The sequence below is a fragment of the Podarcis bocagei genome (genome assembly GCF_964188305.1).
Source record: "Podarcis bocagei genome assembly, chromosome: 1".
NCBI classification, from domain to species: Eukaryota; Metazoa; Chordata; class Lepidosauria; order Squamata; family Lacertidae; genus Podarcis; species Podarcis bocagei.
In genome coordinates, this window is record NC_138125.1 from 48,513,104 (window position 1) to 48,534,955 (window position 21,852).

The 21,852-nt window shown below is 43.7% G+C and overlaps 1 protein-coding gene and 2 pseudogenes across 3 annotated transcripts in view; all 3 read left to right on the forward strand.

Moving 5' to 3' along the window:
• Positions 1-6,739: 6,739 nt before the first annotated feature.
• LOC308572643 (uncharacterized protein) overlaps positions 6,740-21,852 on the forward strand; it is a gene marked incomplete at its 5' end in the record, with an annotated part of 82,741 nt that continues 67,628 nt past the window's right edge. The window contains 2 exons of the mRNA XM_081168865.1: positions 6,740-6,853; positions 7,020-7,372. Of these exons, the coding sequence (XP_081024991.1) occupies positions 6,740-6,853; positions 7,020-7,372 (467 nt within the window). The remainder of the gene's footprint in view (positions 6,854-7,019; positions 7,373-21,852) is intronic.
• LOC308582754 (disintegrin and metalloproteinase domain-containing protein 21 pseudogene) lies at positions 7,379-11,234 on the forward strand (annotated as a pseudogene). The gene has a single exon. The product of its transcript is annotated as a disintegrin and metalloproteinase domain-containing protein 21 pseudogene (transcript).
• LOC308582715 (disintegrin and metalloproteinase domain-containing protein 20 pseudogene) lies at positions 13,045-19,451 on the forward strand (annotated as a pseudogene). The gene has a single exon. The product of its transcript is annotated as a disintegrin and metalloproteinase domain-containing protein 20 pseudogene (transcript).

Genomic DNA, 21,852 nt, shown 5'->3' on the forward strand with positions numbered 1-21,852 from the left:
GTTTTGTGTTGCCCAAAGTGCCCCGCTGTGGGGGTGTCATGTAGTTGTTTGAGTACCCTTCTTCTTAGAGCTTCCCCCGGTACGTACATCGCCCCCCTGTAGTACAACACCCCTTCCTTCTCTTCAAACCCCTCTGGTGCTCCCCTCCCCTCTTGCAGTTCCCTGATTTTTGTCTGTGCGAATTCATCGTCCCTAGTGAGTCCTGCCAGTTCTCTCGTGCCCACTAGAGTACCCCCACACACCCATCGGTCCTCAGGTATGACGTGGCGGGTCTCTGGCGGCCCCTCTCCTTCGAAGTACTCTGGTTTCCGCGAGAGAGCGTCTGCTCTCACGTTTTGCTCGCCGGGCACATACTGGATTTCGAAGGAAAACTTGGAAAACTCCTGCGCCCAGCGAATCTGTCTCTGGTTGAGCACCCGTGCTGTCTGCCAATATTCCAAGTTCTTGTGATCTGTGCAGACCTGGATCTTAGGCTGCGCCCCTATCAGCAAATGGCGCCACCGATGAAAGGCGGCGTAAATTGCTAGCAGTTCTCGGTCGTACACGGTGTAGTTTTGTTCCGACTTGCTCAGCTTCCTCGAGAAAAAGGCGCACGGTTTCCATTCTTGCTTGTTCAGTCCTGGCTGCAACAGAACCGCCCCGATGGCTCTGTCTGACGCGTCCGTCTCCACCCTCAGTGGTTTCTCCAAATCCACATGTAGTAATTGTTCCTCCGATGCGAACGCCTTCTTCAATCTTTCAAAGGATTGCTGGGCTTCCTCCGTCCACACAAACTTTCTTTTACTACTGAGACAGTCCGTGATTGGGGCCGTTAAGTGCGCAAAGTTCTTGATGAACTTCCTGTAGAAATTGCCAAAACCTAGGAACCTCTGCACATCCTTTCGTGTCTTTGGGGTCTTCCACTCCAATACTGCTTGCACCTTGCTTGGGTCCATCGCTAAGCCTTTGTCAGATAACTTGTACCCCAGGAACTCCACCTCTCAGGCATGAAACTGACATTTCTCTAGCTTGACCCACAACTGGTGTTTCTGCAAACGTTGTAGCACTTCCCTGACATCTCTCACATGTTGCTCCTCATTTTCTGAATATATCAAGACGTCGTCCAGGAATGCTACACAGTTCTTGTAAAGCAGAGACCCCAACACGTGGTGCATGAACGCTTGAAAACAGGCGGAGCCTGACTGTAATCTGAAAGGCATAACGAGATATTCAAAAGCCCCCAGGGGTGTGAACATGGTGGTCTTCCATTCATCTCCCTCTCTCATCCGGATTAAGTTGTAAGCCCCCCTCAGGTCTAGCTTGGTGAAAATCTTTCCCTTCCTCACTCTCGTCAGAATGTCATCAATTCTGGGCATCGGGAAAGTCACAGGTTCTGACACCAAATTTACCCCCCTAAAGTCCACGACCAGCCTCAGTTTATCAGTGTCCTTTTTGTCCACAAAAAATACTGGACTGCCCCCCACTGCCTTTGACTCCCTTATAAACCCTCTCTTTAGGTTCTTGTCGATAAAGTCCCGTAACTCCTTCATCTCTCTGTCTGACATGGCATACAGCTTACACACCGGCAGCTGCACCCCAGGGAGCAAATTGATCTGGCAATCGAACGGCCTGTGGGGTGGCAGTCTATCTGCCTCCTTTTCACTAAAAACCTCCTTCAGATCAGCATATTGTGGTGGCACCTTCCCTTTACCCTCCACTGCAGTGCTTGCCACTCTGGCTACGCTCATCCTTGGCGTTTCCCCTCCTAGGCAGTGCTGCAGGCAGTAGTCAGACCCAAAGCTGACGGTCCTCTGATGCCACGCCACCACCGGATCGTGTTGCGCTAACCAGCTCATCCCTAATATTATTGGGGGACCCGCTAATGAGGCAACGTGGAAGGCGATTGTCTCTGAGTGCCTAGACACTCTCATTCTCATCGGTGGGGTCTGGTGGGTAACTCCCCCCCCAATCAGCTCCCTCCCATCAATGGTGGTGACTTGCAGAGGTGCATCCAAAGGTAGCAGGTGAAGCTGATGCTCTAAGGCAAAGTCCCTGCTAAAAAAATTGCATGAGCTTCCTGAGTCCAGCATACCTTGAACCTTCACTGGGTGCCCATTTGGGAGTTCAAGCACCACCTCAATGGCAATTGCTGCTCTTGGAGAATCTGGTTTGGGCACATTCATTGGTTGTTGGCTTGGCTGCTGTGCCCGCTGATTGGCAGCCAAGCGTTTCCGTTTCCCTGCTCCGGAGTCTGGGGTTCCTCCTCCTCGCCCCCCACGGCCCCCACCATTCCTTGCCAGGCCTCTCTTTGTGGGCAGACTCTGGCAAAATGTCCTGGCTTTTGGCAAAGGAAACATTTCTTGGTCGTTTTTACATCCTTTCCCGCCTTTTTGCGTCTCTCACTGGAGTTTGAAACTTCCTGGGCGCGCGCACCGCCTATTTCCATTGGCTCCTCCGGCGGGGAAGGCTGCCTAGGTATTCTAGGAATGCGGTAGTCATGACAATGCTGCGCTCTCCCTTCCCGCCTCTCTTGAGCCCGCGCTTCCTGTCTTACTCCAATTGCAAGGGCTGCCTTGGTCAGCTGGTCCATAGACTGTGGGCGGGGTGCGCGCGAAAGCTCATACTTGACCGTTGGTGACAGCCCCTCCTCAAAAAGCATTTGTATGGGTTCCGCGTCCAGCTGCCACCCCAGACGATGAACAATCATGGCAAAACGTGACCAATAGTCTCTAACTGACCCTTCTCCCTGCTTACAGCTTAGCAGTTCCCGTTTGGTCACACTCTGCTGCACATCGCTACTGAACATAGCGTCCATCGCCTGAAAGAATTTCGATAGATCCTCCATGGCGTCATTCTGCGTCGCCATAAGCGGTCAAATCCACTCTCTCGCCCCGTCCTCCAAGTGCCCCACAATATAAGCAACTTGGGCTGCGTCATTTTCAAAATCATTTTTCTGCAGCTTCAAGGCATATTCTATTTCTGTTCTAAACGCCCCATACTCTTGAGGCTTTCCCCAAAACTTGTGCACCAGTCCCGGTACCTTCCTCGCTATGGGGGTGGGTTTCCCCTGAGCATCCAGCGACCGTCGTTCGTCCAGCCTCGCCGTCAGGATGGCTATGTGCTCTTCCAAATCGCGGTTTCTCTCCTCCAGCGATTGGCCTCCAGCCGCCCCTCCCGTGGCTCCAGCTCCTCTGGTCTCACTCATGATGCCCCCTTCTGCTTGTTGCACACGAGCAACTTTCAGGGACAGACAGATTGCTGTAGTGGTTGGGAGTTACTCGTGCGTAATCCTGCTCCGTTTGAGCATCGGATTGCCTGGTTAAACCCTCCGGACTACGCAGCCCATCTTAGCATGGCTGCCCTTAGTCACTGTCTGTGGGCGTTTCTTAAAGCGTTGCCAACATAATAGTTGTTTGACGCCCAATCGTTTCCGCCTCTCACTGCGCGGGAGTCTCCTGCGCAGGGTGGGCGTGGGCAGCGGGGTGCTTGGGCTCTCCTCGCTAACTTCCAACGAAGAGTCCTGGAGCCCCTGCACCTCCCTGTCCCGTTCCTCTCCTGGATCCCTGGTGTTACACTCATTCTCTTCCCCTTCTTCCCAGCTGAGTCTCCCTCTAGCGCTTGGACCTTCCCCTGCAGAATCAGAGACCCTCTCCTTCTCCCTTGCCTCTGATGGCAGTTCCCTGACACATATCATTGCTTAATGTGGATTATAAAATTTTTGCAGATATTTTGGCTAAAAGATTAAAAAAGGTGCTAGTAGAAGAAATTCATAATGACCAAGCGGGCTTTCTCCCGGGCAGGCATTTGTCTGATAATACGAGGAATATAATTAATATTCTAGAAAAGCTACAAGTCAAGATCAATACTAAAGCAGTTTTGATTTTCGTGGACGCGGAGAAAGCCTTTGATAATATTTCCTGGAGTTTTATGAAGAAGAATTTATCGGGGATGGGGGTTGGTAAAAGTTTTGGAAATGGCATAGGTGCAATTTATTCAGAAAAAAAGGCTAAATTAATTGTGAATAATGTAGTGACGGAAGAATTCAAGATTGAGAAAGGAACACGACAGGGCTGCCCAATCTCTCCATTGCTTTTTATTTCGGTCCTGGAGGTTCTGTTAAATATGATTAGAAGGGACCAATTGGTTAGAGGTATCCATGTGGGAGCCAAACAGTTTAAACTGAAAGCATTTGCAGATGATCTAGTATTGACTTTACAAGAGCCAGAATCAAGTACAAAAAGAGTATTAGAACTGATTCAAGAATTTGGCCAGGTAGCAGGTTTTAAGCTGAATAAGATGAAAACTAAGGTTTTGGAGAAAAACATGAATGTGGTTGAGAGAGAGAAGTTTCAGAGGGAGACAGGTCTGACATTGGTTAAGAAAGTGAAATATTTAGGGGTTAATATGACCGCCAAGAATGTTAATCTATTTAAGTTACAGATAGGTAGCCATGTTGGTCTGCCATAGTCAAAATAAAAAAATTCCTTCCAGTAGCACCTTAAAGACCAACTAAGTTAACTTAGTTGGTCTTTAAGGTACTACTGGAAGGAATTTTTTTTTATTTTAATCTATTTAAGGACAACTATGAAAAATGTTGGACTGAAGTGAAAAAAGATTTAGAAATATGGTCAAATTTGAAGCTATTGTTGCTAGGCTGAATTGCTGTGATAAAGATGAATGTATTGCCAAGAATGTTATTTCTGTTCCAATCATTGCAAATTTTGGACAAAATGGACTGTTTCAAGAAGTGGCAGAGAGATATTTCTAGATTTGTCTGGCAGGGCAAGAAGCCTCGTATAAAATTTAAGATTTTTACTGATGCTAAAGAAAGAGGTGGATTTGCCCTGCCAGACTTAAAACTTTATTATGAACCAGCCGCTTTTTGCTGGCTGAGAGAATGGATGCTTCTTGAAAACACGGATGTCTTGGATTTGGAAAGTTTCAATAATGTATTTGGCTGGCATGCATATTTGTGGTATGATAAGGTCAAAGCACACAAAGCGTTTAAAAACCATATTGTAAGAAAAGCGCTGTTTAATGTCTGGATAAGATATAAGGATTTGTTAGAAAATAAAACCCCAAGATGGCTGTCACCTATGGAGGCAAAGGCCCAGAAAAAACTCAATATGGAGGCCAAATGGCCGAAGTATTGGGAAATATTGGAACAAGAGGGTGACAGATTAAAATTACAGAGCTTTGAAAAATTAAAAAACAGAGTGCGAGATTGGCTCCATTATTACCAAATAATGGAGGCATATAATCATGATAAAAAACTAGGTTTTCAGGTGGAAAAATCAAAGCTGGAAACAGAGTTGTTAGACCCTAAAGTTAAGAATTTGTCGATAATGTATAATTTGCTGTTGAAATGGAATACTCAGGACGAAATGGTGAAATCTGCTATGATTAAATGGGCACAGGATGTTGGACATAATATTATGATGGCTGACTGGGAACAGTTATGGACTACCGGTATGAAATTTACGGCATGCAATGCCTTAAAAGAGAATTTAATGAAAATGATTTATAGGTGGTACATAACACCAGTCAAGCTTGCAAAAATTTATCATTTGCCTGATAATAAATGTTGGAAATGTAATGAAATTGAAGGTACATTTTTTCACCTTTTTCTTTTCTGTATTGTTGATGTTTTGTATTATTGTATTTATTTTGTATTTATTTGTCTTTGTAATGTTTAAACTCTAATAAATATATTTTTTTTAAAAAAATACAATCAGGTGAGCAGTAGGTAGCCAGGCTTGCAGATGACACCAAAGTACAGAGAATGGTGAAAATCAGATTGTAAATGTTTGAGACAATGCCAGGCTGTCTGTGGGTGGGGTGGAGGGTGAGAGGGAAGAGAAATGTGGTTATGGCAGTGGAGGAAATCCCTTCTCTCCTTGTCCTTTCTCAACTTGGAAAACAAACAGGCAATTTGAGCACCTTTTAGATTGAAACTGAAGCTAAGCAGCTGATCAGGAAAGAAGCAGAGCTTATTTTGAAAATAACCAAAGCCTTTTGAGCTAGAAACTGGAAAGTGTTCAATGTGCTTTTTTATATGATATGGCAGCTAAAATTACATATTAAAACAATTGCCAGAGCAGTAGCTGTGTTAGCAAAAGCAATGAAGAGGGGTTCTGGCATCTTAAAGACTAACACATTTTATTGTGGCATATGGAGTGTTTCAAAGTTAAGTGTTCAGCGTATCTCACATGGATGTAGAGAAGAGCACAGTTTAAATGGCTATAAATGATCAGAAAAAAATAGTTGCACCATATTCTGGAATAAGAAAGTGGGTAGATGGCTGACTGTATCTTCTCCTAATTTTCCTGAATTGTTCCGTTTCAGAGATTATCAAAATCTAACTTTCATAGACTGTTAATAGGGAGGTGTGAGCCTTGTGAGGAGGGAATGAGGAACCTGTTGCCCTCCAGATCTTGCTGGACTGCAAATCCCATTACTCCCTGCCAATGCAAACACTGATCAAGGAAGATGGGGGCTGCAATGAAACAACAGTTGAGAGTCCCAGGATCCCCCATGCCTGCAAGCTATTCTTATGATCGTACCCCCCAATTGAAATATTTAACTCTACATCCTCTCTGTCCCTCTCTCGTTTTTAGACTCACGATAACACCGAGAGGTAGATGGGTAGAGAGCGCGCAAGTGGTTCAGGGGCACTTCCAGCCGCTTCTCTCACGCAAACATCCTTTCCCTCACACCTTGTAACCCGCCGCGCCGTCGAGAGAGGTAAGCGAGGAGCGAGATGCTCCCCGACCTCGAAGGCGACGGCGTTGCTCTAGCCGTCCAAGATGCTTCCCTCAGCGAAGGGCGCCTGCACACTTGTCGCCGGCGGGAGGCTTCGGGGCGGCCAGGCGAGGTTCCTTTCGCTAACCGTTTATTAAGGGCCGAATGCCGCCCACCACCCAGGAGCTGAAATCTGTCATGCCCGCCGCCTTGGGAGCCGTTTGGACCCCGGCGGATTACACGCTTCCATTGGCGGCAAAATCACGGCTCCTCCTCCTCAGAGGCGACGACGCTGTTAGAGGAAAGGGCCAGAGGCGCCCTCGTGGGTTGCACCGCCTTCTTGGACCCACCAGCCGTCGGCTCCGCGTGCTTCGCCGCCCTCTCGGTTCACGCAGGCGCCACAGAGAGACTTTTGTTATTTTTCGCGCCCACACCCTCCGAATAAATCCCTGAGAAGAAGGCAGAGAAACGAGGCGCGGGGAGCTTGTTCTTGGCGCGGGAAAGCAGCGCGCGTGGGACACAAAGCACCTGCTGAATTCCTCTCAGGGGAGCCTCGAGGGAGAGCGGCGCGGCGGCTGACCAGCGGCGGGAGAAGGGCGGCGGCGAGACCGCAAAATCAGGCCGAGCGCCCCGCCTGGAGGGGAAAAGCCAGGTAAGCCACTGTTTTGTTCTGGAACGGCGTCGTTTCCCCGCCCCCCCCCGCCGCCGCCGCGGCTCCCGTGCTCGCCCCTCCCCTCGGGCCGCTCAGTTCCACGGTTGCTGGAGCGCCGGGCGGAGGACACCACCGATGGCTGCTCTCCTCCCCGCAGGGCAGCGGTGGCGCCGGTGGCGTCGGCGGCAGCAGCGGAGGAGCCTCGTCCTTCTTCTTCCCACTCCCTGCCTGGCTGCCGCCTTCCCGCGTGAGGCGAGGCCCTCCGGCCGCCTCCCGGCCCGCACGCGAGGGGAGATATGGGGCCGGGCGGCGCCGGCGGGGGACTGGCGTGGCTGCTGCTGGCCTCGGGCGTCTTCCTGAGCCAGGCCTCGAGCCAGGCGCCGCCTCAGGGCTTCCGATACGTCTCCTACGAGGTGATCATCCCGAGGAGGATGGCGCCGCGTCGCGGGCGGGAGCCCCAAGACCTCACGTACCTCGTGGAGCTGCAGGGGAAGGGCCGCGTGGTGCACCTCCGGCAGAAGAGAGGCTTCGTGCCTCAGCACTTCCCGGTGTTCACCTACGGCAAGGAGGGAGACCTCCAGGCGGACTACCCTTTCGTCAGGGACGATTGCTTCTACCACGGGTTTGTGCAAGGCCAGCCCTCCTCTCTGGTCGCGGTCAGCACATGCTCAGGAGGCCTTAGGGGCCTCCTGCAGGTGGAAAACAAGACGTACGAAATCGAGCCGGTCCAGGCACCCACGAACTTTCAACATGTGGTTTATCGGCTGGAAGAAAAGGAAGGCGCCGTCCGCATGAGGTGCGGGCTCACTAAGGGAGATCAAAATCTCCAGGAGGCCACGATCCAGATCCCAGAGAATGTAGAGCTCAAAAGTTCCCAGGGAGCACTCTGGCAGACACATGCCAGATATGTGAAGGTGGCAGTTGTAGTGGAACATGAGCTGTTTGTCCATGCTGGCAGAAATGAAAGTCTTGCTGCTAGAGAAGTACTGGATATTGTCCATATTGCAGATTCACTCTATAAGCCTCTTGGGATTCATGTAGTCCTAGTTGGACTGGAAATATGGTCACAAAAGAACCTCATGGCAATTGCTAAAAGTATAGATGAACTGCTTGATGTTTTTAATACTTGGAGAAAAACGACCTTCATCCACCATCTAAGGCATGATGTTGGCCACTTATTTGTATATAAGCATTTTGGAGATAAGCTTGGATTATCATTTGTGGGAACAGTGTGTGATCCCATTTGGGCATCTGCTGTCGAGGCATTTATTACTTCTAGTTTGTTCTCATTCACTATAACTTTTGCTCATCAGTTGGGCCATAACCTTGGCATGCAACATGATGAGAAATACTGCACTTGTAGTCAGCATTCTTGCATTATGGCTTCATTACAGAGCAACACAAGTCAGTTTAGCAATTGCAGTTTTGATAGTTATTCTACCCTAATGAATAGTGGTAGGAAACAGTGTCTGTTAATTCCACCAGAGCATGAGAAACTGTATGAGCTTGAAAACTGCGGAAACAAGGTGGTAGAGAGCGGAGAACAATGTGATTGCGGTTCAGAATTTCATTGTGAATTGGATGCATGTTGCCAGTCAAATTGTATGTTGCGGTCAGGAGCCACTTGTGCTTCTGGAACATGCTGTGCCAACTGTCAGTTTCTTCCAGCTGGAACAGTTTGTAGAGAAAGGACTGACATCTGTGATCTTCCTGAATACTGCACTGGGATTTCAGAGTGGTGTCCTGAAGATGTTTATGTGCAAGATGGAGCTCCATGCTATGATGGTGCCTATTGCTATCATGGGAAATGCTCTACTCACATTCAACAGTGCAAAATGATATTTGGCAAACAAGCAACGGTTGCCCCACTAGATTGCTTCAAAGAAATAAATACGCGAGGTGACCGCTTTGGCAATTGTGGCATTATTCCTGGTGATGTTTATAAGAAATGTGAAACAAGTAGTATCTTGTGTGGAAGAGTCCAGTGCATAAATATCGATAAAGTGTCCAATCTGAATGAGCATAACACCATAATACAAACTCCTGTTAACAACAACTTGTGCTGGGGTACATACTACCCAAGTGGAATTGGCATAGCTGATATTGGAGCAGTGAGAGATGGCACACAATGCGGTGATGGCATGATATGTATTAATAGGTATTGTATCAAGGTATCCCTTCTGAACTATGACTGTAATCAAACAAAGTGCCACAACAGAGGAATGTGCAACTCTCATAAAAATTGTCATTGTGACTATGGTTGGGCCCCTCCATATTGTCTAAATGAAGGTTATGGTGGCAGCATTGACAGTGGACCCCCTCCACCTAAGAGTGGCAATTTAGGTATGACTATAAGCATTGTAATAGTTATTTTTACTGTTGTTATTGGAGCTGGGGTTGGAATCATATAAGGAATTTCACTGATAGAAGGGTTGAAATTACTTACTGTATATTACTCATTGAAGTGTCAGACTCCAGTAAGCTCTCAAAAGACAGCAAGTCCTAAAGTGTCTAATCTGACATTGCAAACACTTAGGAGATGTTGAGCTTATAAAGGATTTCACTCAGTACATTATGCTGCAAATAATGTATTTTGTTGCTTGTAAAACAAGTCTGGCCTCTCTTAGTAATTTAAAAATCTGACTTGCTATTAATTTTCTAGGCTCATCAGCTTATGAAAATACTTGGGCACCTAGATAGTAATGTTTGAGGATGACTTCCCATGGGGCCTGTTGTAACATAATTACTGTGGAGTATCACATAAACAGAGCACTCTAGTGTGGGTTGGGGCTGACCAGGGCCTGTTTAAATAGGTCCTATCAGACTGATCTTATTTGCAGGTCATGTGGAGGTAATGCAAATTGTTTATTAGGGAAATAAATTGAAACATGACCAATTATTCTAATTGGCACCTGTGGTTTTTAAAAACAATGTACCTCTGCTCTCTGAATGGAGAAACTGAAGTTCCATGTTCTTGTTGAAGGCCAAGCATATCAGTAGTTAATTTCCAAAACAAAATGTTGGGTCCACAAGAAAGCTCATGTAACAATTTATGCATGCATTTAATAACATTCCATTGGAAGTGGACATTTACAAAGTTTGCTCAAAGAATTAAACTGGACAGTGTTTTACAGTTGCATCTTCAAGCAAATTATGTATATGCCCATTCTAATAAAATATATTCAAGCCCACAAGAATCTTTCTAAATGCCATTTTGTGGAGGCAAAAGCATACAGTGAAACTAACTTTTGTACACTGTAAATTAGACAGGATTGGAAGCTTGGAAAAAAATTGAAGTAGCAAGAGAATGCCATCCAGAGAGAAACCTAGAAAGATGATACATTCAAAAAGAATTATGAACAATTCTTTTAACTGCAATAATGACAATACAATTGGTTTCTTCACACATCTGAAATGCCTTTAGGAATGAGGTAAAACATCTGACAATTGCACATGCACGAACCTCTTACTCAAGATTTGTGTAGCTCTTTAAATGATATTTAATCATGTGTAAGTGTGTTGGGAACTGCAGCATCCATTAGTAGTATAACTGACACACTGCTGCTCTATACATAACTCCAGTATGTTATGACTATTCATAAGCTGCCTCACAAGAATAAATGTAAACTCATGCTTTTGATTTGCAATGGCATACAATATAAATTCTGGGATATTTCATGTATGGTTTTTGCAGAACACAAAAGTGCAAGCCAGCAGAGCTATGTGGTATATGTTCTATAGCAGTATTGTATGCCCTTTGAACAATCAAACATCTGGGGTGAAAACATTATTTATGGGCCTGTGTAATGTAAGAAAATTGCTCTAGTGAAACTGGTTCAATTAAATACAAATTTTGCCTTTCTGTCTCAGTCTGTCTTGCATTCTAATTTAACCGAAAGCATTCGTCTTTGACTTCCCTCTCACAAACCCTTCATCAGGACTGCATTGTTTAACACTTGGATATTTCCTGGAAGAATCAGTTTACAGTTCTTAACAGTGATACTTGCTCAGAACAGTGAGAGTTTATATATATATATATCACCCATCTTTCGTAATTTATCTTTATCATATTGTACAATATACTGTTTTGAATGCCCTTTACTGATGTACAACCATGAAAACTATCGCTTAGAAATTATTTCAGATTACTTAATAAAAATATTTTATGTAAAAGTATTTTTATTTATTACATTTCTATCTCACCTTTCATCCATGGACCTCAAATAAGCATACATAGATCTCATTTCCCCCCTCACAATAGCCTGTGAGGTAGGTAATAGCATCTGGTCTCAGATAGATCTTGGTGACTGTCCCTGCTAATTTCATGGCAGCATGGGAATTTTAACGTAGGTTTCCCTGGTGCTAGTTAAACACTCTGCAATAGTGATGTCTTCATAAAAAGCTTTTCATCAAGAGAACACCAATTTGTTTTGGTATTGTGATTGGTTTTATGAATGCAAATCATTCCTGGAACAGTATAGTTGTCTACAATTACAGCTAATTTTTTGCCTTTTATTCAAAGTAATAATAGCCTCTAGACATAAATTACTGTAGATTATTTGGTAGTCATGCCTTCTGCAGCCAGTGCAATATTTTTTATTGGGACACCTAAAGGAATTTAATGAGAGCAAAGCAGATGATATCTATGAAAGTGACAGTTTGAAACACATACATTGTTAGAGTTGGTACAGTCCTCATTGGGTTTTGCCACTCCAGTGTCATTTATGCTGTCAAATGTTCCTGGCTACTTAGCAGACCTATTTTGACATTTTGCCGGTTGGGACTCCCTCTAGCTCAGGGGTGGGGAACTTCTGGCTCACAGGTCAATCTTGGCCCTATCAGGGGTTCCAATTTAGCCCATGAGGACATTTTCCACAAACCACACCCACCGGTGGCATCAGCTCATGGGCAGGGTTCAATCCTGCTGGGTGCTGCTTCACTAGTGGGGAGTACATTAGCAAAGTAAATCCCTGCAGAGAGCGGAATTGAATCCTCTACTCACCAGTTGGTGAGTGGAGCACTTAATCTTGCTGGGTGCTGCTTTGCCACTGCATTTTATGCAAATAACCTCTCCCTTCACCCTATAAGTCAACTTTAGCATGTGCATGGTACTGCACACTTATCAGTTACCTGACATCATTATGTCAAATAATCCAGAATGCAGCAGCTAGACTGGTGACTGGGGGCGGCCGCTGAGACCACATAACACCGGTATTGAAAGACCTACATTGGCTCCCAGTACGTTTCCGAGCACAATTCAAAGTGTTGGTGTTGACCTTTAAATTCCTAAACAGCCTCAGCCTAGTATACCTGAAGGAGCGTCTCCAATCACATCGTTGTGCCGGGACGATGAGGTCCAGCGCCGAGGGCCTTCTGGCGGTTCCCTCACTGCGAGAAGCAAAGCTACAGGGAACCAGGCAGAGGGCCTTCTCGGTAGTGGCGCCCGCCCTGTGGAACGCCCTCCCATCAGATATCAAAGAGATAAATAACTACCTGACATTTAGGAAAGTTTTTAATGTGACATTTTAATGTATTTTTAATCTTTGTTGGAAGCCACCCAGAGTGGCTGGGGGAACCCAGCCAGATGGGCGGGGTACAAATAAATTATTATTATTATTATTATTATTATTATTATTATTATTATTATTATTATTATTATTGACAGGTGTGTGGCTACTGCGTACCTGTCGAAGGTGGCCCATGGGGTGGGGGCATTAAAGATCTTGGCTGTTGAGTCAAAAAGGTTTCCTGTATCTGCTTCTAGCCAATTGAACAGGCTTACTCACTAGGCTTATCTAAATTTATATGCCTGACTAGCTTCCCCCAGCTGCTAATGCAGTTTGTGAAATCAGGGGGTTTGGCTCAAATTTCAGTGAGCAGGAATTTGAAAGGGAAAGGTCAATTTAGCCCCTGGGAATGGGATTGTTTTTGTAACCAAGGGAAAGGACGGTGGGTGTTAAGAAGGGATAAGGCAATGGGCAGTGAATTAACTGTAGAATTAATGCCCTATGGATGTTTCCTTTTTAAACCAAATGTTTTTAACCAGTCACAAAATGGCTGCCACATCTTAAAGTAGAAAAAGAGACAGGGCCACAAAATGGTCAGCCACCTCATCAATGGGGAGAGGGCACCAACAGAATCCACCGCTGTGTTCGCTTGCAGTGAGAATCCATCACTTCTCTGTTTAGAACAGAATGGATGGTGAGTGTCCAGTTCTGGCATTCAGTGAAGGGGTGGGCATGTTTAAGGGGCGAAGGTATTCAGTGTGGTAAAGGCCAAACCAGTTCAAACAAGAACTAAGCAGGAAGAGCAAACATTCTCTAATGCATTGCAGTTTTGAGAGGTTACTTCTTGAGACCTTTCACAGGCATCACAGGAGGCACCATGTTGGGAACCCCCGCCATAGCCGATATCTTATATAAGTTTACAAACGAACAAAAATGAAATAGAATATTCTATCCTACTGCTCTTGATCAGTATAAATGGTGTTCAGGGAATCATTTTCTTTCTCTGTTTGCCGTGTAACTCATTTTTATATGTCATCACCCTGCTGAAGGCCCTAGGATTCTGGCCCATAAGCCTGGCTGAGGAACTATGAACTTTATTTTAAAAATGTCAGGAAACCTGGAAATTAAGATATGCTATGGAACTTACATGTTCATTTTCACAACTGGATAGTCTGGAAGTATCAAAGAGGATGGCCAATGGCATGCACTGATTGCTTGCTTTGTCAGTGCAACTACAATGCCAATGTTCTCAAATTTTGAAGAAAATGAAGCAACTTTAAGCAATGTCATATTACGGTAATTTATTTTACATAAATAAAAAATACTTATTTTAATGTCACATTAAATTATCCTCTGTATGACAATATGCCTTACAGGAAGAACTGTGTACCATTAAACAGAAATAATCTGGTTTCTAGTCTTTTATCACTATTTGCTTCCTGTCTCATTGGGTTGCTAATGAGCAAATTCAAACCATCATATCAAAGCCACCTAAAAAGCGGATACAGAGAACTGTGGAAGCAAAAATATTAATGTTATATGGACAAAATATAAAACAATCTTACCAATAAGAAGCATTTATTTATTTATTTGTTTATTTAAAAATGCGAAAAAACAGTGCTTAAGAACTAAAAGCAAAATGCCTGCATTTTTTATCTGATATAGGTGTAAAATGGCTCAGAAGTCCATTAAATGAGATTTCTTAATTTTCTGAATATTCTCTTCTGAATAAATCCTCAAGAAAGATAACTGTACTGACAGCTGATGTGGACAAAATAATAATGCATCAAGCCATTTCAACTACATTTAGTCATGGAAATAGGAGAAAAATAAATAACCGTCCAATTGGAAATACATTACAATTTTCAAAATAAAATAAAATTGATTTTTAAAAAGGAATGTCAAATTCCCTTGTACTGAAAAAGTGATATAGATAGTTGTATAAAGTTGTATAAAGTTATTGTGAAACTCCAAAATTCTGCTGATAGTTTGTCTTACATTGAGGGTGGTCCATATAGAGTTCGTAACACAGATAGGTGACTGGAATATCTATCTGTCTATCTATCTATCTATCTATCTATCTATCTATCTATCTATCTATCTATCTATCATCTATCTCATTAGAAATAGACCTAAAAGTCTTACAACTATTCCATCCTTTTCCATTGTCGACCAAGACAATTAAATGTATGTACCTGGAAATGAGTTGCCTTTCTGCCGTTGTTCCCCCTATGCGAGCATGGAAGAGAACAAGCAAGCAGGAAGGAAGATGCATGGGGGCCAGACAGGCAAGTCATTCTATCAGTTATATTTTATTTGCACAATTGGAATTAATTTCAGGAACCAAAGTGCTTTTTTCTGTGCAGCTTTGAGCAGGAGCAGTGAACATTGTTATGGTTCATTACTGTAGCTTGTCTTCACTTACCTCACAGTTGTGAAGAATATCTCAACATTATGAATGGTCTGTTTCACCAATAAGAAAAAAAGATTGGAATAGGCCAATATATTTGTGAATTGTACTTGGATAAAGGTGACTTTTCTTCTTTAAGTTCTCAAATTTCTTAAGCTAGCTCAAGGTAGTCATCTGAACGAGCCAGAAATTAAACTGATAATCAATCACAGTCAGTCCATCATTTGAAAAATAAGAATTTAGAACCATTGATGCTAAAATGGGAACTGGACATTACATTTTGGCGACTGTAACCTTGGTTTAAGGAGCCATTTGGTGCCTGGCTTATATACATGAGTTTTTAACACTGACCACTACAGGTTGTTCCACTAAGCCACCTAGCAGCTGCATTTTGTACTAGCTGCAGCTACCAAACCAAGTGCAAGGGTCATCTAATTGTAAAGTTATCTTGTCTGTGGTAAGGGGAACAGCAGATTCTAGCAGCAGAACAGCCTTTATACACAGCACATCATGATTTGATTAATCACATTCAAGTATTCAAAATCCCTTTTTAACAGCCCCTATGTTACCTCAGTGACCTCCTCTCTACCCTGAAACTTTTGTCAGTTATTAAATAAAAAACATGACAAATCCTCAGGCTATGACCATTTACTTTGATGTGCAAACTGCCATGATACTAGTCAGGGTTTTCCTGCTGCAAAAAGCAGCAGGCAGGAGGGGAAAAAACAGTTATCCTGAAGACTCAACAGCAGGAATAGGAACATTGGGACATGCCTTATACTGAGTCTGATAATTGATCCATCTAGCTCTGGAATGTCCTAAGACTGGAAACTGGGTGGTGGTGGTGCACAGACATAATTCCACTGCCTATAACTTAAGCTTGAACCTTCAGATTCCCACCAAGAGCATAGCTATGGTCCATTAAGTATTGTCTGAGGAATTGGTCTGCTTATGAAGACTGACTTGCTCATGAGTTTCCTTTTACTCATGCAAAGTCTTTATTCACCAGGCGTGCATTTCTGCATCTGGTAGCCAACCAAGCCTGCAACTTTAGGCTCCTGTGGTCCGGAGAACTAGGTGATGCCTGGTGTTTGTCTCAGATTCCGAGAGGAGGTTATCCACATATTAGGAGGAAACATGTACTGCTATCTCCATCAATGACACAGGATCCAATTGATGTGGCTTAATGTTCCTTGACATGGCCCGTCTCCCTATAACATTGTGTTTGGGGAGCTTAAAATTATCTCTGAAGAGGATTACTCCAGTGAAAGCAAGATAGGAACAACCCCCAAGGAGCCTCTCCTAAATAGAGTTCATATATCTTGTATTAATATGAGGTTAGTGATTTTGGTTATCTTCCACTACCCTAACATCTTGGTCTGAAAATTGTCCACAGAACATCCTGTTCTTCCTGTAACTGCCCTTTTTGCTAACCATCTTCTAGGTTCTCCCCCACCCTTTCCATTCTCTCCCCATTCCGTCTTGTTCATAACCAAGCTCCGCCCACATTCCAAAGGGAAATCTCCTGACGGTTGCTATAGACAGAATCCTTCTCCTCTATCTAACATGCAGCCTTCTTCCTATCTTGCCTTGCACCCACAAGGAGCTTCCCTATTGAGAAAGACAAGCAAGAGTGGAGTGGTCTAGTGAATTATTTCACTGATCAAGGAAAATGACTAGCAATCTTGCCTGGCTACTGGTGCTGATCTCATGGAACGTGTTATGTGAGAATGCAGGTCAGAAACCACCACAGGGTTTTAGATATGCTTCTTATGAAGTGATCATCCCAAGGAAACTGACTCCCCGATATGGAGAACAGGAAACTCATGATGTCACATACCTGCTGCAGATTGAGGGGAAGGGTCATGTGGTGACACTCAGGAAAAAGAAGAGCGTTGTCCCTAAACACCTCCCTGTCTTCACATACAGTAAGGATGGAGAGCTCCAGGTGGACTATCCTTTCATCAAAGATGACTGCTTCTACCATGGCTTTGTACAAGACAAGCCTTCCTCTAGGGTCACCCTCAGCACTTGCTCGGGGGGCCTCAGAGGTCTGCTTCACTTAGAAAATTACACCTTTGAAATTGAACCTGTTCAGGCACCTGGTACTTTTCAACATGTGCTGTACAGATTGGAGGGAATCGAAGGTGCTGTTCGCATGAGGTGTGGGTTAACAAAGGAAAAGCAAAGGAGCCAAGAGGCCATGTTCCAAAATAAAAGAAAAGTATTGACTGAAAGTGCTGCTAGAGGAGCCTGGTTTCCACACACCAGGTACCTAGAGGTTGCAATCGTGATAGAACATGAACGATATGTCAGGTTTGACAGAAATGAAAGTCGTGTTGCTAGGCAAGTTATGGATATCATCCATACTGCAAACTCATTCTATGAGCCACTGTCTCTTGAGCTGTCTATAGCTGGCTTGGAAATATGGACAGAAAAAAACCTCATAGAAATTGTTGACAGCATAGATGACACTCATAATATGTTCACCCACTTTTTAAAAAGTTCACTAAGTAATCGTATACAACTTGATGCTGCTCACTTATTTATATATAAGAGTTTTGGAATTACACTTGGATTAGCGTACACAGGAACAGTTTGTAACCTCCATTGGGCATCTGGTGTTGAATCATATGTGACTACCAGTTTGTTCCTTATTTCTCACACATTTTCCCATGAATTAGGACACAATCTTGGAATGCAACATGATGATGAATACTGTACTTGTAATCGAAGTTCTTGCATAATGGCTGCATATCAAACAAACTCTGATAAGTATAGCAACTGTAGTTATAACGAATATTTCAACATAAGAAACCAGCAGTGTTTGCTAATTCCACCAGACTCCACTAAAATATATAAATTTGCATACTGTGGAAATGAAGTAGTGGAAGATGGCGAGCAATGTGATTGTGGTTCACCTGATCAATGCAAGTTGGATCCATGTTGCCAGTCTAATTGCATGTTGAGTCCAGATGCCACTTGTGCTTTTGGAGAGTGCTGTGTTGAGTGTCAGTATCTTCCAGTTCATAAGGTTTGCAGAGAACAGGTCAGCAGCTGTGATCTCCCTGAGTACTGCAACGGGACTTCAGAATGGTGTCCTGAAGATGTTTATGTACAAGATGGTGCCCCGTGTAGTGATGGGGCGTATTGCTATCATGGGAATTGCACAACTCACACTAGGCAGTGCAGAATGATCTTTGGCAACAAAGCAACCGGTGCATCAAAGGATTGCTTCAGTGAAATGAATGCTCGAGGTGATCGCTTTGGCAACTGTGGGCTTAGACATGACACTTATAAGAAATGTGATACTCAGAACATCTTGTGCGGCCGAATCCATTGTGAAAATGTTTATAAACTACCTTCTTTGGAGGAACACAGCACCATAATTAATACGCCTCTTGGCAATAGGCATTGCTGGAGTACAGATTACCACGCTGGAATAGAGATACCCGATATTGGAGCAGTGAGAGATGGGACTCCTTGTGGCACAGAAATGATGTGTATTAATAGGGAGTGCAAGAATGTGTCTCTCTTGAAATATGATTGCAATGTCACAAAGTGTCATAATCGAGGAATATGCAACACCTACAAACATTGTCATTGTGATGATGGTTGGGCCCCTCCAGACTGTCTAAACCAAGGTAATGGTGGCAGCATTGACAGTGGACCTCCTCCACCAGGGAACACTTCAAAACGTAGCGTCAATATGACAGGAATTATAGCAGCAATTGTATTTCTTGTTCCTACTATTTTTGCTGTTTTGGGGCTGGGTATTTATTTCAGGAAGCGTCTGAGAGAGCGGTTTGTAAAAAAACCAGAAAAAACATATGAAGAAGGTGTAAAAGAGGAAGAAAATCCTGTCCCAACTGAATCAGAGAATTGAACAATACACTGAATGTGTCAAATAGATGTGCAGGAAATAATGGACAGTATTATGCAGCGATACATTTAAGTTTCTAAAGTTTTTAAAGCCCTTCTTCATTTGTCTACTAGGCACAATAGGACAGAACTCTGAAATGTGTTGATGTTTTCTGCAGTCTCTAACTCTTAGAAGTATCTCCTTTAAGCCTACTGGGGAAAAGAATGTGGAGGAATGCTAAATACTTTCAGCAAAAGCCAAGCTCTGAATAAAATCCCATTCTCACAGAAACCAACATAACCACTGATGTCATTTGAGTAACTGAGGTGATAACCTAAAATATGCCTGTTGTAGAGCAGTAAAAAGGCAACAAAACACTTTAACAGCTGAGCATCACAACGTTACATAATCTTAGTGATTCCATGTCTTCATATCAAGGCAACTGAAGAATGCAGAGAACCGTGGAAACAAAATGTTAAAATGACAAAATGTTGATTTGTTTATCTAATTTATTCTTCATACTTTAAAGAAGGTAAGCCAAAGTGATTTATAATATAAAAACAAACACATACTGTACATTGAAACCAGCAGAAAATAAAATAAAAACCAAAGATAAATGTAAAATAAAATCCCGTTTTTAAAAGGCGGGATTAAAACATTCCAACCATTGGAGACCACAGATAACTAAAAACAAAGGTCTAGCAAAAGAGGGGGGAGTTTTTGCTTAGTGCCTAAAGCTATTTCTTCATGATGCTAGGTGAGCCTCCTCGGGAGCATTCCATAAGTAGGGAGCCACCACTGAAAAGCCCCTTTCTTGTGTTGCCACCCCCAGAACTCCTGAGGAGGAGGCACAAGAAGAAAGGCCTCAGATTATTATTGTATGGTCTATGCTGGTTTATACGGGGAGAGTTGTTTCTTCAAGTATTTGGGTACTGAGCCACAATAGGCTTTGTAGGTCAAAACCAGCACTTTGAATTGGGCTCAGAAACTGATTGGCAACCAGTGTGGTTGGGCCAGGATTGGTGTTATGTGCTCAGACTGTCTTGCCTCCGTGAGCAACCTGGCTACTGAATTCTGTACCAACTTCTGAATTTCCTTCAAAGACAGCCCCATGTATAACACATTGAGTAATCTAACCCAGAGATCATCAGAGTATGGCTGGCCACCAGCCAAAGCAGGTGGAAGGCACTTCATGCTACCAAGGCCACTTGAGCCTCAAGTGACAGCAAAGCGAAGTATCCAGAAGTATCCCCAAGCTATGTAACTACTCCTTCAGAGGGAGTGTAATCTCATCAAGAGCAGGCCATTTCCCATCCATCCAGTCTAGGGAACCATTCACTTCAGTTTAATCTGAACTGAGCTTCAGTTTATTGGCTTCCATCCAGTCTGTTACTGAGTCAAGACATCAGTCGAAAACAACGTGTAATAGAAAAAGAAGTATGAAATTAGGGTAAAGGTGTGTGAAAGAAAGTAATAGAAGTGGAAAGATATTGTAATTGAGTAGATTGGAAGTCAACACAAAGGTGGGGTGAAGGGTCGGTGGATGGTGATGGGGAAAGGAACTATTTGTGGGATTGAGTGTAAGTATGTTTGAATATTTTTAAAGATTGTATGAAATGTATGTTTGTATGCTTGTATATGTGTATTATATGTGTATTAATGATTAAAAATAATAAAAATAATAATAAAAAGAGTCAAGACATCAGTCATGCACATCCACTGCTACACTTGTAGATGTTAAAAAATCCAGATGTGCCATCAACATATTGCTGTCAACGTACTGCAAGACTCTGGATGACTCCACCCAGCAGTTTCCTGTAGATTAACATCCTGTAGATTAACATGTTTAACAGCATGGGGGCCATGCTTGATCCCTAAGGAGCCCTGCATTGAAGACTTTGTGAAGCTGAAAAGCACTCCCGAAGCATCATCCTGTGGAAATGACTATCCAAGTAGGACCAGAACCACCGCAAAGCAGTGCTGCCCACCCTCACACTGGGACAACTGCTCCAGAAGGATACCATGGTGAATGGTATTGAAGGCCGCTGAGAGATCAATAGGATTAACAGGGAATTAACACATTCTCCCATCCCTCTCCTGACGGAGGTCATCATACAGCATAACAAAAGCAGTTTCCATGGCCAAACAGACCTAAACCTTGATTAAAATGGATGCAGAAAATTGGTTTCATCCAAGAGAGCCTGGCTCTGGCTCACAACCAGTCGCTCAAAATATACAAGTAAGCGTTTATTTCTTTGTTTTAAAAGGCAAAAAGCAGTGATTAAAAACACTGCTAGTACAAATGCTAACATTTTTTATCAAAATAGGTGTAAAATGGTTGAGAAGTCCTAATGTTATGAATAATTTCTTCTGAATATACCCTCAAGGGAGATTACTGAACATTGCTATGGACAAAAGAGGGATGCTTTAATCCTTAAGTTCCAAAGTTCGGCTAATAGCAGACTGATCTTCTTACATAGGGACCAATTTCAGTGTTGCACATAGAGGTGACTGGATCTCATCTCTCTCTCTCTCTCTCTCTCTCTCTCTCTCTCTCTCTCTCACACACACACACACACACACACACACACACACACACAAACGGAGTTGCAAATACTGGCCACAGATACTGCAGCTGAGGGAGGAAGGAGCTTCAATGCTCTATTCCACAGCATCCCAGCTCTTCCCTTTTCAGTACAGT